The 16,275-nt window shown below is 41.2% G+C and overlaps 2 protein-coding genes and 1 long non-coding RNA gene across 4 annotated transcripts in view; 2 read left to right on the top strand and 1 right to left on the bottom strand.

Moving 5' to 3' along the window:
• Positions 1-1,190: 1,190 nt before the first annotated feature.
• LOC112847673 (uncharacterized) lies at positions 1,191-7,988 on the top strand. The gene is made up of 3 exons (XR_003221379.1): positions 1,191-1,363; positions 1,443-2,904; positions 5,456-7,988. It is a non-coding gene; the product is annotated as an uncharacterized LOC112847673 (long non-coding RNA).
• On the bottom strand, positions 7,717-9,633 carry cox19 (cytochrome c oxidase assembly factor COX19). The gene is made up of 3 exons (XM_003438672.5): positions 9,444-9,633; positions 8,109-8,220; positions 7,717-8,025 (listed from the first exon to the last, which is right to left on the bottom strand). The coding sequence occupies exons 1-3, from the start codon at positions 9,523-9,525 to the stop codon at positions 7,932-7,934; spliced, it is 288 nt and encodes a 95-aa protein (XP_003438720.1). The 5' UTR covers positions 9,526-9,633; the 3' UTR covers positions 7,717-7,931.
• Positions 9,634-11,262: 1,629 nt separating this feature from the next.
• The window catches only part of LOC100693401 (arf-GAP with dual PH domain-containing protein 1), a 38,774-nt gene continuing 33,761 nt past the window's right edge, over positions 11,263-16,275 (top strand). For both annotated transcript variants that reach the window (XM_025909722.1, XM_003438673.5), the window contains exon 1: positions 11,263-11,400. Coding sequence is in view for 1 of the 2 variants with exons in the window: in XM_003438673.5 (XP_003438721.1) it covers positions 11,310-11,400 (91 nt within the window). In the remaining variant the exon portion in view is untranslated. The remainder of the gene's footprint in view (positions 11,401-16,275) is intronic.

Below are 16,275 nucleotides of genomic sequence, written 5' to 3'. Positions count from 1 at the left end.
AGTATATTCAGGGAGCTTTCTCAGAGGGAAAAAGACAAAGTGATATCTGGGCCTGGGATGTATGTCATATATTTTATTATGCTGCTGATCCTTCCTGGACAAAGTAAGTCTGTTTCACAACCCTTTGTAGGAAACTCTGAATAGGACAGTAACTTGTGGTAAGGCACCCGTGAAATTGTTTAGACGTTTGTAGATGGGATGAAATGAAATCAAATAAAAACACAAACAAAAAGCCCTTTTGTTCACACGACGGTTTCATTCTATGATCATATCTACACTTTAATGGACTGCTGTAAAAGTTACATGATTTTACATTCTGTAAACAGCAATGCATTCTGGGAGCTTGAGGCAGTTTTTACCAGTAAATTGAATATACACCTTATTCTGTAAACTTCAAATTCAAACATACACTGTGGGATTATTTGAATTTAATTTAACTTTAATATTTTAATATATAGCTCAAAAATAAAAATAAAACATATTATGATAAGGTAAAAAAAAAAGTATATAGTTCATTATATGTACACTTGTTTACTGCCTTATTATATGATAGAGTTTACAGGCTGAAATGTTAGATTTTTAAAGCAAGTAGTCCACATGTATTCAAGCATATTGGTTTCGTTCTTTTGAACCCATTTTAATGGAAACCTCTCAAATAACAGCAAAAATCTGCCTTGTGCAATATGTTAAAAATGTGTGTATCAATAATAATTTGTTGGCTTTAGATCATATGTTTGTAATCTCCCTGTGAGTTTAAGGCAAGTATGGCCATTATGAACTGCTTTGGTTTTAAAGCATCAGTGCACACAGTTCAGTAATTCCTTAAAAAAATCCAGAAAACAAATCTAAACAACACAATCTGAAAGAGACTTTTATTTTTGTATTTTTTTACTTTGCTTTTTGATGTAGATGTCTTTATTTCAAAAAATGAAATTGTTCATTTTAATTTTTTTGAAATGAAAACCCTCCAGTATTGTGGAGAAAACCTCATCAATCAAGTGACCCCCTGATGAGCTCTTTGTCACGGACCCAGTTCCTGGGACTCGGTCCGTGAGCAGTGTGGACCTTTATTATTATTATTATTATTATTATTATTATTATTATTATTATTATTATTATAGTATTGGATGTATGTTTGCTGGACTTTGCTGTGTTCTTGTGTTCCATGCTGGTGTGTGTGTGTGTGTGTGTGTGTGTGTGTGTGTGTGTAGCAGTGACACTCCCAGGTCTGGTGGGTGTGGCCCTGCCAGCTGCTGGTCACGCCTAGGTTCTCACACACCTGCTACTGATCAGGCTCGTCGGGGAGCTACTTAACAGAACGATGGAGCTTCCTCCGGTGCAGGATCATTGAGTTAGACTCCATGTCAGTGTTTCAAGTGCTGTTAAGTGTATGCCTGCTGGAGTTGGTGCCGTAACGACTGCGTCTGTTGTTTTTTCCTCAGGAGGGGAGCGGGACACAGGACAGCAGGACGCACGGGAGCAGAGACCACGGAATACCAGCACTTAGGAGAAGGCACAACACAGGAGTTGAGGAAGCACACTGGAGATTTATTGTGTGGTGTACAATTACCTCACTGTAAATAAACGCACTGTTCATTGCACCAAGTCCAGCGTTTGGGTCCTTTCTCCAACATCCCCACGGCTTGCCCTGGCAAACCGTAACACTCTTAGTTTAAGATTTTTAGAATAAATATGTAGAAGCAACATTTCTGCATCTAAAGCAATCATTGTAGTTAAAATTTGGTTTATTTTGCTCATCACCTCCTGCCAAAATGTGCGGACAATTCTGCATTCCCATATACAGTGGAAAAATGTCCGACAGGCTTCCCCACATTTAAAACATGTATCTGGAATTCTGTTGTTATATTTGTTCAATTTCACCTGTGGTAACACCTGCTACACAAAAGCTACATGTTAGTTTTTGTAAGAAAACCAATTACCCCCTTATTTGTTGTTTATTGTTGTGACTTATTTTGACATTGTTATGTGTTGCCAGACCATGGTTATATTTCATTATGCCAGTAGATGGTGATCTTGCACTGCTGTGGAACTACCAGAGAGACTCTAGCTATAGGCTCTGCGCATGCGCAGCTCAGAAATAAATGAGCTCCGGCCTGAGCAAGACGCTAACTTCGGTGTCCTCTCTATTAATCCACAGGTACTGACAAACAAACTTTTATGTTACCAAACTGGTTCTAAATGTCATGTAAGTTGAGTAACAACTGTTCGGCTATATTTTGAGATGATTGTGATGATGTTGTTTTGTGGTATTTTGTTGTAATGAGTATTAGTGTATCATCGGCATAATGCTATAATGCTACGTAGCACTATAAGTATATGCCATGACAGTGGCAACCTGCGACTTCAGAAAATGTGTTGTACTGTTTGTTTTAGTGTTAGCCAAGCAGTACTGAGTACATGTATTAAGGGGAAAGGTTTTCGTTGGTGAAACAACGTTTGCAGTCGTCTGCCGCCATGTTGTGTTGCGTTCAGGGGACGCCATGTTCAAAAGTGATAGCGTATATGGCGCGAATGTGGGGACAGGTTGTGTGAATGTGAGATGGGTTATTTCGGTATGTTGTTATGCTTTAACCGCGAGTGTTTTGTTTAAGTTGTGAGTATGTAAAGTTATTTTGAATTAGTTTGTGTTTATTTTGCTTTTGAGAGAATGCTTTTTGTAACTTTATTTTTGTTTATCAACTATGTTATTTTATGGGAAGAATGCATGGTCTAGTGTGATTTGTATTGTGTATATGTGGAGAAATAAATGAGCTCCGGCCTGAGCAAGACGCTAACTTCGGTGTCCTCTCTATTAATCCACAGTTTGCTCATACTTGGCTACGCAGTGCTCTCTAGCCTGTGTGCCGCTTGCTGCCGGTCCAGATTCCCCTAGATCTGGTGCAGGTAACATTTGCATGATCCAGTTGTAATCTAATAGCTTGAGGTTACTATTAATCAATTGTTTTTGTGATTTTACACAAATTGACTTCCATGTAGCCTCAGAAGTATTGATATGTAAGTCATTCTCCAAGATTCTAACTTAAAATCTCCAGAAAACAAATCTAAATTAAAAAAAAAATCTGAAAGAGACTTTTATTTATTTTTTTATTTTTTATTTTTGATGTTGATGTCTCTATTTTTATTTCAAAAAATGAAATTATTCATTTCAGTTTCTATGCCAATTTTTCTATGATGCCAGTTCACAACAAAAGTTGCGTGAAAGCGCTTTATACTGTAAGGTGAAAACCCTGCAGTATTGTGGCGAAAACCCCAACAATCAAGTGACCCCCTATGAGCAAGCACTTTGGCGACAGTGGGAAGGAAAAACTCCCTTTTAATAGGAAGAAACCTCCGGCAGAACCAGGCTCAGGGAGGGGCGGCCATCTGCCTCGACCGGTCGGGGGGGTGATGGAAAGAGAGTATAGAGAAGGGAGAAATTGAGAAGAGAAGAGAGAGACTTAGTGCTGGCCATCATAGTTATTAGAAGAACTACTCATCAGATCATCTCTGTCAGTACCACGCCATCTCACCCGGACCACTTGGCACTCCTTTGCCAATCCTCTACCTGTTACTTTGCCTGTCTTTGTTTTGCTTCTCTGTAGCGGTGGTTCTCAGCCCAACTGTGGTTAAAGGTGTGGCTCTTGTCATTTTCGCAGTCGGTTCTGGTCCTCTTATTTGACGTCACAAAGATGTTTTCATCTGGCTTCCTCTTAATTGGCAAGATGGAATTTTGTGTCCTGTAGCTAGTGGTTGAGCAGGATGGAGCCATAGAATAGTGGCATTTCTGCTGGTCATGATATGACCTTTCATGTTTGTACAGTGTTTTTCTCTGCACATCTTTCCAATCAGTCTTTTTTCTTTTAAGATCTGGATCACTCGTATACTTTTCATTTTCTTCCAGATGCTTTCTTTTACACTGTGCTTTCGTTGGAATTGTCTCAGCATTTTTACTCTGACTGGGCCTGACTAAGTTGTGGCTGTTCCTCTGAGCTGAATGGGTAGAACCGTTTTGGCTGTGGGGGATCACTAGTTTTTTTCTCTCTGCTGCAGAAGGAGGGAAGTTCCTTTGGGCAGATTGTCTGGTGTCAGAGGTGGGCTTGTGTGGAGACTCTGTCCTGCTGGTGTGGAGACTGTGTCCTGATGTCTCTTTCTTCTTTGTCTTTAAGTAGTTTATGTGCTCATAGCAGGACTCAACGTAGGAGCTACTCTGGCGCATCCATGCAAGGTGGGTCAGTTTTGCAAATGCATGGTCAAGGACCTGATTGGGTGTCATTCGTTTTTGGGGATCGAGGTGAAGCAAGTGCTTTACCATTTCTACAAACATCAGGATATCACACCTTTTTGCAGTTGCATCTGCATAATCCTTATCTTCAATGACGTCGTTATATAAGAGTTCATCCAGAGACTTCAAATTTTTAACTCTATTGTCAACAAACTCAATCCTAAACTCCTGGAAATATTGTTCAGGTGTCTTGAGTTTCCAGTGGTAGATGTTGTCGGAATTGAACTCTCTGCGGAAATATTTTGCAGTCTCTTGCCCACAGTTTAACATTTTCTCTGGGAGTTCTCCTTGAGTCTCCGTTATGTATCTTAGCATGGCATATTCAGTTTTTCCAGGGTACAGCAAGGAACCAGTGTATAAACTCACTGCTATGCAGCCCAGAGACCATATGTCTATGGCTTCTGTAAACGGAAGCCCCAGAATAATCTCCGGAGACCGGTACGGACGTGACTGAATGTATGAGCCCACCTCGGCAGCTGAGGTCTCACAGGCCAGACCGAAGTCAATTATTTTAATTCGGTATGGCTCTTGGGGATTTTTCACCAACATTATGTTTTCTAATTTCAAGTCTGCGTGGATTGTTCCAATCGACTTGAGGTGGCTAAGAGCTACAGCTATCTGTATGACGATGGGGCGAATAGCCTTTAAACTGAGCGGTTCGCAAAATCTTTCTTCCAATAAGTCAAGAAGACTTTTTTCGAGGAATTCAAATTCAAGGCACAGATGTCCACAGACTGTAAAAGCCTGGTACCATTCAACTATATTGTACTTGCTGGAGTTACAGGCTTTAAGTTTTTGCAGGGCAGCCAGCTCTTGGTTTTTAAACGGGTCTTTTTGGTCCTGATCCTTCATCATTTTAATGGCTACAATCTTTCTGTCAGCCATTTTGACACATTTGGCAACTGTGCCATAAGTCCCTTCTCCGATAACACTTATAATTCGGTAGCTGGAGGTTCTGGAGGAGAGCCAGCCTCTGGGGACTAGCATGTCCTGGACATTGCTGAAAGACATCTCTGATGCCATCACAGTGATTAACACTAAAAGTTAGAAGAGTAAAGCGGATTTCACCTCAAAATATAATGAAATAAAATAGCTGGTTCTTCTTTCTTCTTCAAAGCGTGAAAAGGTGAAAGGTCTCCTCAAACGGTTTACTGTTAAACTTGGTTCTTGCAGGGGTGACCAAATGTATCTCTGCTCGAATGCTGGGATGTTTGCGAACACAACTGCTGTGAACAAACTGACAAAAATTGCTGATCCTCACTCCTATTTATGGAAAAAGAAGGATCAAAGATCCTAAGATGTCTTTGTGACATCATCACTCTGTAAGCCAATGAGATTCTCACATGAAATTTATGAATGAGAATGTTTTTTTTTAAACTGTTTTCAAATTTAATATGTCAGTTTTTCTTAGGCTACATTCAATGATGATGCAGCCTTGACATGAGGTTTGGCAGGTTGCTGGAAACAGTGAACACCTCAGACACGCAGCCTGCCATGGACAGCAGAGAGATGATCAGAAGAACGGGTTTACAATCAGCGACATGCTTTTTTTTTTTTTTTTAACCCGACCTGTTCATATTGCGGCATCTTGAATGATGAACGCTTTATGAGGAAGTGATGTGGGGCATGAGTACGGTGAACCTTCACTCAGACAACTCCCCGTCGCAGTATTTGGATCACACTTAGTCACATTAAATCTGTTTTTCAGGATTAAAGCTTTAACTTGAACTAAATTTTGCACGTGTGCTGATATGTACAGTGATATGGATGTTTCATAGCAATTGTAAAATTATTTTAGAAAGTGAAAACAAAAAGAATCTATCCTCTTTTCAAGTTTAAGAAGATAGGTTGCAGTAGACTTTTTAAATGGTCAGAGATTGAAATGTATTGACTTTTGTATAGTATTTTTTTCTCTCTTATTTTATTTACTAAATGTACCTGTATATTGTTTACATGTTTGAAATAAATTAACAACAATAATAATAATAATAAATTTGTATCACTGTAAAAAAAATGTATCTGAAATGGTAAAAATATAAAATTAGGAGATAAAGTATCATATCTAAAAGCTAAAGTTGGGGTTTTTTGGTATTCGTACTTAGAATTTGTGTGTTCGCATAGCTTTGCTCCCACATACATCCACCATCAGTACATCAGCGCTGTCACTTGGCAATGTGGAGAGATCACTGGAGGTAATGTAGAGAGAATAGGGTGGGGTTTACTCGCTAAAAGAGGCGTCCTAGAGACGCCGAAGAATCTTTCTATACTTTAAAAGTAAAACCTACATACACAGCTCTGATTACAAACCCCTTGCTTCCCCTTCTTTTCTATTGGTAACTTTCTTTCTCTTTTGTCACCACCAACAATGATTCACTCATCTCTGACCTGCACCAAAGACATATATGCGCTGCATTAAGTTGTCACATAGTCCAGTCAACGAATACTCTTCATCCTCAGCGAAACCAGACACATCAGGTCGAGATAGACTCACAGCTAGGCCAGTTACTCACACACAAATTGGCATCATCGACCCACAAATTTGATGCGTCAGTGCATTTGGGACATCTGTGCAAAGCAATCGAGGTACACACAACATGATGGAAAGGTGTCCGGTCCTCATCAGGACTTCAATTTAGGTAAATAGAACTTCAGATCAAGAACGACACATGACATATTACACCATGTAATTATTGACTCATTATTTACTTAGTGCTTCTATAGAGTATCAGAGGGTAAGTAACAGCCAGCCAAATCAAACTGATTATCAGTAAGAGGCAGAAGCTCTATAAAAGTAAAGTCTTTACTTGTCTGGAGCATTCAGGTGTGTGTCAGAGATATCAGCAGTGATCTTACAGACACAACTATTGCTGCCTCTCTACCTCAAAAGAGTTATAAAGTCATTTCCAAACAATTTGACATCCAGATCTAGAGCTACAACATTTAAGACCGCTTCCTGTCTTCCCAGAGGTGGATGTCCTGGGAAATTCCCAAGACCAGGCGATACGATGCTCAGAGAAACGACGAAAAACCATAGACACTACAGGCCTCGGTTGGTGTTTTAAAAGTTAAACTTCATGACAGTACAGTTCAGTAAAAAGACTGAACAAGAATGTTTTGTTTGGAAAGATTTCCAGGAGAAAGACTTTTCTCTGACATGGATGGATCCTTCGTTTTGGTAATTTCATGGGACAGTATCAAAAATACTCAAAAATAAACAGTCTTAAATGCCGAACAGGCATATTTGGTTTAAATTCCACCATACAGGATTTGAGAAGATCCAGGAAGCCTTTAAATTTCATAAAGGTTGTGTTCGAAAAACATAAGAGTAGTCAGTTTTTGATAAGCGGGTTTGTTTTCTGATGTCTCATCAATAGAAAAAGAACCGGTCAGAGAATGTCACTGCTGCAACTGTGTCAAAGGCTCCAAAATAAAAGTTTAGACAAAAAAGATTTATTGACAAGCAAAACAGCATCTCTATATATTACATAAAGTCATCTTATGTACAAAATTAATTTGTATTGACTGAAAACACAAAGTCCTCGTGCAGGAGCTGCATGTTCAGAGTTTTTGCAGTCATCCTTGTCAGCTCACGGTCACAGCACTTTTTTCTATGCTTCTGCACTTTGGAAACAGCAGATCTGGAGTCAAATCAGGCTTTGTTGTCTTTGCCTGCTTGGCTGGGGGGAGGATCCATCAGGTCCTTAAATCCCAGTTTCTCCAGAGGCTCCTTGGTCATCAGCTGACTGAAAACAAAAAATAAAACCAAGACGATTATACACATTACCTTTGTTGATTCACTAGGTAACATTTTTATTGGCTTTCTTACTGGTCCATTCGGCACTCCAGGTAGTCTTTGGACTGCAGTCGGCACATGGAGTTGTCATAGTTGTTCTCTCTGAGACATTTCATGAACTTTTCTTTGAAGGCTTTACACTCTCCTGGAAAAACAAGAGGACAAAATCAGGACTTGTGCATTTGTATGGTCATCTGTAACCCCACAGCAATAAAACTGTTTCTTCCAATGCACACAATGCTAGTGCTCACTTATAACAAGTACTTAAGGGGAACATTAAAGAATCAGGAGCCCACAGGTTGTCATCAACTTTCAGACCCGATAAGGCGGCCCATCACGATCATCAGTCAGGATTTACAGAAGAAGCTGACATCCACCAGGCCAGAAAGAACTGCACAAGTTATCGAGAACAATGGCCAACAACGTAATGTACATATATTTGATTTTTAATTGCCATTAAAAGTCTTTGAAGTAATGACACGCTAATGAGGGTTCTTTAGATCATACCCGCAGAAAAAAAAAATGTTAATAAAAACAGAATCAGTAAAGCTTGTATGAAACACAACATTTGTGCTACTGCCAAAACTTTTTGTCCACGACTGTGAAATATGATAATTTTCTAGCTTAATAACTGAAGGGCTGCTCCCAACATATTGCATGAAGTTTCTTTCCAGTTTATATAGAGCAAGATAGACTTTTAGGTTTTAAAATGAAAGAAAAAAAAATCAAACAGGTGAGGCATTGTCCTACAAAGTCTCCTGTTGATATAGAGTTGTTTTACATACACTCATGCGCATGAATGGTCATTCTGAGCTTTTACAATTTCTTTAAAGTGCAACCAAGGTGCAACTTGCTAAGGAACATTTAACCAAATAGTGCGGGTGTACATATATGAGCCTGTGTTGATTAAAGGAAACAATTTCAAACTTGTGCACCCAATTATATTTCCGAAAACCATGAAAGATGTGTGGTGGTCGATCTTCATTTTCATTAAATGTCTCTTATTTTAATAAAGCAAACTGATCAGAAGTTTAATGTAGTTAAGAACATTTATAACTGGTATAAATATAACGCGGAGCAGCACATCATACATGTTTGTGAAAATGCTATTTTCATTACAGTCTGTCCTTCAGACCTTCTGTCCTAATAGCATTAGCACCAAGTATCGCTGTAAACGTCCATGTACCAATCCTGCTAAAAGGCAGCTGGCTTAGTCAAAGGTCTATGAGTGCATTGCACTTATTTAAAACATTTCTAAATATTTATAGCATACACTGTCACAGTTATTATTAATTCTGTCGCTGTTGTGTCTGCGGTGAGGGGAACGAGTGTTATTTAACGGGGCAGACAGGCTCAGCTGGAGCTTACCGAAATGATCCAGAGGGAACGAGCCTTTGTCCGGAGGCCGAGGTTTAAAAGTCTTCGACCCGAAATTCATAGCGGTAGACATTTTCTCTCAGTTCACAGAGGACCGTCTCAAAATGTTTTTGAGATAAACAACAGCCTCTGTATTTGACCCTGCTGTCGCGCAAGTATGACGTTTTATTTTGAGGGCTCGGCAGACAGACATTAGTAATCGATTGATGGTATCGTAAACTGTCCGCCCTTTCGTGAAAGAATAAGAGCTGATTATGGGTTTAATTTGGGTCCTAATAAATGTGTAACTAATTTTTTTCCGTGGCATTAACAACCAGTCTGCTAAAAATGACCATGTAATGCACAATAGCAGACTGATACTATAGGACTACAGGGGGAAAGCAGTGATCAGAATTTCCCCTCATTATAAACAAATGACTTTGGATACTTTGCAAAATAAAGTTCTTATGAAAACTAAAAAACAGTTTCATAATTCAAAATGACATAACGGACTAAAAAAAGAAAATAATAATCATTTTATTTTTCCATTACTGTGCCTTTACACGTACACCATAAACTTCTCTGATTATTAACTCATAATGCTGTAGCTTTGTAAAACTCTGTAACTGTACGCTGAATCTGATAGAACAATAAAGTGTTCATACTGTTCTCTTAGATACTGTAAGAAATTGAAAATCATAACTGCTGATTGAAAATATTATTTAAAAATGATTTGATGCAACAACAAAAAAAGATTGCCTCAGGCAGCTGACGACGGTGATGAGGAACAGGAAGAGAAACTGTCACGGACGACCAAGCCCCTGCATGGGATGACAGACAGAGGAAGTGACTGACATTAGGAAATCCTACTAGTGGTTAGAAGCCGACAGCGCAGAGGCTCTGATGATGGCAACACAAACACTGGCCCCAAGTGCCAGATCCATAGAAGCAAGCGTTTACCACAACCAACAGGACCCAAGCTGCAGATGGCTGCCCCAGAGACTATCCAACACATGGCAGGCAACAGGATGTAAGATGCAAGCTGGGACAGTGTGCAAGAACATCTGTGCTGCATATACCCTAAACGTCCCCAAGTCCTGCTGGGAGACACCAACAAAGGTGGTTAAGAGAAACAGGCCAAATGTGCTGTGGTGGCATGAGAAGGTGCAGAAAATCAGAGTTGTGTTAGATGTGGCAATCGCAGCAGACAGCAACATCAGGAAGAAGGAGCAGGAGAAAATAGGAAATTACCAGCGGCTGAAGGAACATCTGGAACAGATGTGGAAGTCCAAAGTTATCCCAGTGGTAATCAGAGGTCTCCATCCAGGAGAGTGCAGCCCTGGAAACAACCTGCAACCTGCCCTCAGACAGGAGATATATGTTAATATGTATTTATTAATAGTAGGCAGACTTTATTCGCCTCTCCGATGCTGCGTGCGCATTCAGAGCACTTTCATGTTATCAGTTTCATTTAAATGCCACTTTTGCACGAGCGGACGATCCGACTCCACTGGATTCTTTAAACGTGCAGCTTCACCTAGCCCACCGCTGGATGTCTCACTTTTCTAAGATATAAGGCTGAAGGGAAAGCAGGCAGACAGACAGGAGGGGAGGAGGCGGCGATGGTAACGTGTGGGCTTGATTATTATGCAGCCAAAGAGCCTGGGTAATAGAGCTATCAGTGAGAGGCAGAGAGAGCTCTCGGCGCGGATCGCTCAGTTTCCCTTTCTCTCTCTCTGCTCTCTTATCCTCGGGCACAGCTCGGATCGGAGGTGGCAGGTGACCAGTCTGTCTGTCTGTCTGTCTGCTGGACCCCAGCGGCGGATGTTCTTGGGCACCTTCTTCCCACCGCGGTGAGGCTGGACGGATAAACTCACCATGGCGCTGGAAGCGGAGGGGAACAAGCTGCAGCTGCAGGACGTGCTGGCGAGACCGGGCAACGACAAGTGCGCGGACTGCGGCAATCCAGGTAAGGCAAACCTTCCCCCCTCCACCCCGTCCACCAGCCCCGTTACTGAAAACCCGGCGCCCGGTGGAGCCAGCGCATCCAGCTGCCGGTGCGCGTGTGCGTTTCGAGCTGCTGTGCACCAGCAGGGGGGTACATGAGCCAACTGCCACTTCAGAACCGCACAGTCTGAGCGAGTCTGGTGACAAAGGCCCGCAGATACCCGAGGACAAAGTAGACCAAAGTAGGCCTGACAGTGGACTCTGGACTTATAAGTCTGAGCCATAAACCCATTAAACTGTGTGAAGACATGCCAACTCTGCTCCTCACTGTGTGTGTGTGTGTGTGTGTGTGTGTGGTTTTGTGTTATTACAGTCTACACTGTCAGCAACCCCCATAAAGCTCAGTTATTACTTGTGTGTGATGGGTTTTGCTCTACATGTTCCCGACTGTGTGTCCACCCTATTCCTGTGCAGCTATTTTTGTTCATTTTTCACTGTCTTCATCTCTCCTCCTCCCCCCCCCCCCGCCCAGATCCTCCCTTCATCATCCTTTCAGTACACCCTCCTTCCTCGTCGCTCAAATGGCAGTAAACCAGTGAGTGGCCAGCCGAGGCTCCAGTACGGGCCCAACGCCCAGTGCTTGGAGCCGAGCCTGCCCGGGACGCCTGTTCCTTGGCCCCGGTTACGGCTCCTCTGAGGACTGGCTGTAGCAGAGCTGCATTTTTTTTTTTTTAAAATTATTTATTTATTTATTTATTTATTTATTTGAGCCAGAGTCACTTTTGCAAAACGAGATAGCTTTGTCTGAGGGGTAGACACTTAAAGAGGGATTTCATTGTGATTGTAGGAAGGTGGAGAGGTTGTTATTTTTTGTGGTTGATGCAGCTTTGAATTAGCAGCAGCATTTTTCTTTTATTTTCCTTTTTTTATCAGCAACCTACATAACAACAGTTCAGCCTTTGGTCAGTTGATAACAGCTTTTACACAATGGTTAAAGTGAGATTTGGCAGGGCGGGGGCAACACTGAGATCCGGTGTAGTGGTGCAGCAGGGAACAACGACTCACCTTAAAATAACTAAAATAATAGATTGATTTGTACCGTGAGCTCCAGTGGGCTTGTGTCTTAGCGGACAGCTTGAGTCCAAAACCATGACTACTTGATATTATCTAAGTATGTGCATGGATACCTCAGACTGCCCTCCACCAGGCCAATATGAATCAATCAATTCTTATCTGCTTATCCAATTCAGGGTTGCAGAGCGGCTGGAGTCTATCCTAGCGACCATAGGGCGAGAGGCAGGGTACACCCTGGACAGGTCGCCACCTGACACAGGGCTAACACAGAGAGACAGACAATACATCCACACTCACATTCACACATCTCGGTAATTTAGAATCACCAGTTAACCTAACCTTGAATCCAAACCCATGACTGCTTGATATGATATAGGTTTACACATGGATACCTCAACCAACCCTCCACCATCCCAAATAAAGTCAATTCAAATTAGCCACAGTGTTGCAGAGCTACGTCCACAAGAAGAGGTTTTGGTACATATCCGCTGAAAGCTAACAAAGTGTGAAATTATCACTTGAAATTAAGTTTATGGTAGCTAGCAAGGCATCACTGTTATTTTCGTTATACTTTTTGTCAATGAACTTAGTTTTTTAACCTTAATTAGAGTTATAAAAATTGATTAGTATGAACAATAGGCTCAGTAGATATTTTACTAAGTAGATTACAAATTAGTCCCATTGGTGTGCTGGGTTTGGTGGAAAATTGTGGAACTCTAGCATTCAGAAGATGCATCCTAGCTGACCCCTGTGAGACCCCAGCCCTACATGAATGCTATTAAAACATATGGGATGGTTGTTCAGTACCCAAATTGCTACAAAATCATCTTTCTTTGGCATTTATTCAATGGTAGGAGAAGAGAGTAGAATACTGATGGGCAGTAGTCATTAGCTTACATCCATTGTTAATTAGTAAATGTTAGCATACTTGAGGAAAGAAAGTACTTTGTAAGTGTTACTTATGCTGGAAACTAATTCTCCAAGCTGAAATTAAAATGAAACCTGATCTGTTATATATCTAAAAGACATCCTTGTCAAGTATGCTGTCTTCTTTAAGATGATGAACATGGTAAAGGTTATAGACGGTTAGCATTAGCATTGTTTCTGTGAGCGTGTGGCTGTGTTAGCATAAGCATTTATTTGCAAACCTGTACACACTCACAGGCCAGCTAGCATGACTACAGGCTGTTTGGGGAAAGCTGGCACAATGATTTACACTGATCAAGCGCTATTTGTCTCTTGGGATGTCGTTTTTGATGATTTGTTCACTGTTCTGCAACAGTTCACTATGCCTCAGGGAAACATTGGCATTGAGTGTTCCCGAGCTAAAACTGTTAAGCAGTTTTCCCTGGCAAGTACACCACTTTCACCTTTGCAATGATTGCACAATAGAATCTCGCCTCTGAAGTGCAGCTGAGACAGATGTTCTGTTCTGTGCGGCAGTGCCAATTGTATCCGGGATGTAATACAACAGTTTAGGGAAAGGAGCTGGAAAATCTGATCCGCCAAGTCGTGTACACTCATTTTCCTCAACAGGTGATGACATTTCTTTCAGCATGGCGCTCTTAACCCAAATGCTAGTAAAAGTGGGCTGCAGTGTGCTATAGTTTAGTTGAATCCAACTGCTTTGTTTCCTAATTACTGTGCTTCTTTCATGAAATTTCACAAGAGTACAAGCAGCACAGATGAAACCACCACCCGTACCACTTCCCCTGTTGACAGGAACCAGGAATCCCCAGGCTAATAATTCACATCTCATCAAGATATGAATTTTTGATGCTGGTTTTGGTGGTTCAGTTGTGAGATAGTTTCAATATAGTGAAAAACAGACAAATCCGCTCAATAGACAAAAGAGAAAGGAAAAAACCATCATTGTGGCTGTTAAGTAGAATATAACAGATACCGTACAAAGAGGTAAGTACAAAATGGGAAATAGTTTTTTCATATTTAGTGAAGCAAACATTTGATTTTCCTTAAAGGAGTGCCATCTATCCATTTTTTCTGCTTATCCAGTTCTGGCTTGTGGGAGAACTGGATCCCAGGTATCGAAGGGCGAGAGGTGGGGTACACCCTGCACTCCTATATCCAATCTAAAACCTGGAAAGAATCCACACAAGCATGGCGAGAACAAGCTGGTTCGTTCAGGCCACAGGCTGATTTCGAACCCAGAACCTTCTCCCTGTACTCAGAATTTTATTATTAATTTTACACATCAGTCACTGACTGAGAAACAGAGCAACACTGCACACTTCCCAGGTAGAAACTTGTCATCGACAAGGAGGATCTGCACTAAAGCAGCGGTCCCCAATCCGCGGGCCGCGGACCAGTACCGGTCTGTGAGTTGTGTGGTACCGGGCCGCGAGAGTTAAGGCTCGAGTGTGAAATTTATGGTTTTCGGGATTTTTATCGTTATTTTTCATTTTTATTCATCATTTTTATTGTTAACTCGGTTTCCCTGGGTCTTTTCCCATGTGTATATGAATACATTTTTTTTTGGTACCGGTACTGGTTTTATTTTGTTGTATTTATCTGCAATACCTTAAAGGCCGGTCCGTGAAAATATTGTCGGACATAAACCGGTCTGTGGTGCAAAAAAGGTTGGGGACCGCTGCCCTAAAGGATGCTCTACTTTTTCCCCCTCTTTTGCTTTAATAGGGCCACAGTTTACAAAATGAACAACATGTTGTGTTCAGTAAGAAATGAAACTAGCGATTGAGGCCATAAACTCATCAGGAGACTGTTTGGTAATTTCATAGATTGAGGGAGCATAAGGGTCATTTTTCACAGGCCTCCATAAAAAATGCACTTATTTTATCTCCCAGGAGATGCTGGCAGCATGTCCCTACCTCTCAATTAATCTTGTATAATGGCCATTCCCAGATGTTGCAGTTCACACAATTCTTCTTCTAGTTGACTTAGTGGGAGTACAGACATTTAACTTTGTTTGAAATCTGATTGCATTAGTCACAGTGGTGCATTTGTTAAAGAATCTGTATGCAAATGGTTTCTAAATTTAAGACCAGACCAGAAACAAAGACGAGCGACTGTTAAGTGGGTGTGAGGGCTTTCAGCTAGTTCACAAGTAAACATTTACACTCTGAAAAGGTCTTCTCCAGAAATATATCGCTTTCTGCAATGACTCACACGATAATTCAAATGGGATTAGGAAATAAGAAAAGCATACATTGTGCTAGACAAAATTATTATGGAGTCTAGTCTATTCGCTGTCATGTGGTTGTCTGGCTCTCGCCTTTTCTCGATTTCACACCTACAGCCAATTTAGAATCACAAATTAACCTAAATTAATCGGTCTGCGGGAGGAAAGCCGTGCAGAAGCACTCCAAAAAGAAAGATCTTTCTTGGTGAAGAATCAAATATGTCAAAAAAAAGGCAGTTCCTAGCTTTACTTTGCGATAAAGGTGACAGGTTAGCCTGCTTTTCCTGAAAGATGAGTCCATCCATTGTCCCTGCTACGCTACATCGCATGAAATCCTTCTATTGTTCGTGAATTTGCAGACTTACAAAGTAAAACACATCGCAGCATCAGCAGTGACCTGCCTGTCCTTCCTCACCCGTGTCTTATCGCCCCATCTCAGATACAACATTCATTAACCAGGCAGAAGGCTTGCTGGAATTGGTCTGAAAACACGCACGGCTTGTGGATGTTTTTTGTAATGCTTAGTCATTCTTACTTTGCCCTTCCTTATCTTTGCGTTTCTTCCCCTATCTTCACTCTGCTGGTGCGCTTTGATGAGACCGCTGAGAGGCTGAGCTGGGCGCCTGTACTGCGGGGTTTCTCTGTAGCTCAGCAGCACTGTGGTTC

This window comes from Oreochromis niloticus, linkage group LG8, assembly GCF_001858045.2.
Source record: "Oreochromis niloticus isolate F11D_XX linkage group LG8, O_niloticus_UMD_NMBU, whole genome shotgun sequence".
NCBI lineage: Eukaryota > Metazoa > Chordata > Actinopteri > Cichliformes > Cichlidae > Oreochromis > Oreochromis niloticus.
Note: the sequence above shows the minus strand (reverse complement) of the source record. Positions and strands in the feature narration are given on the sequence as shown.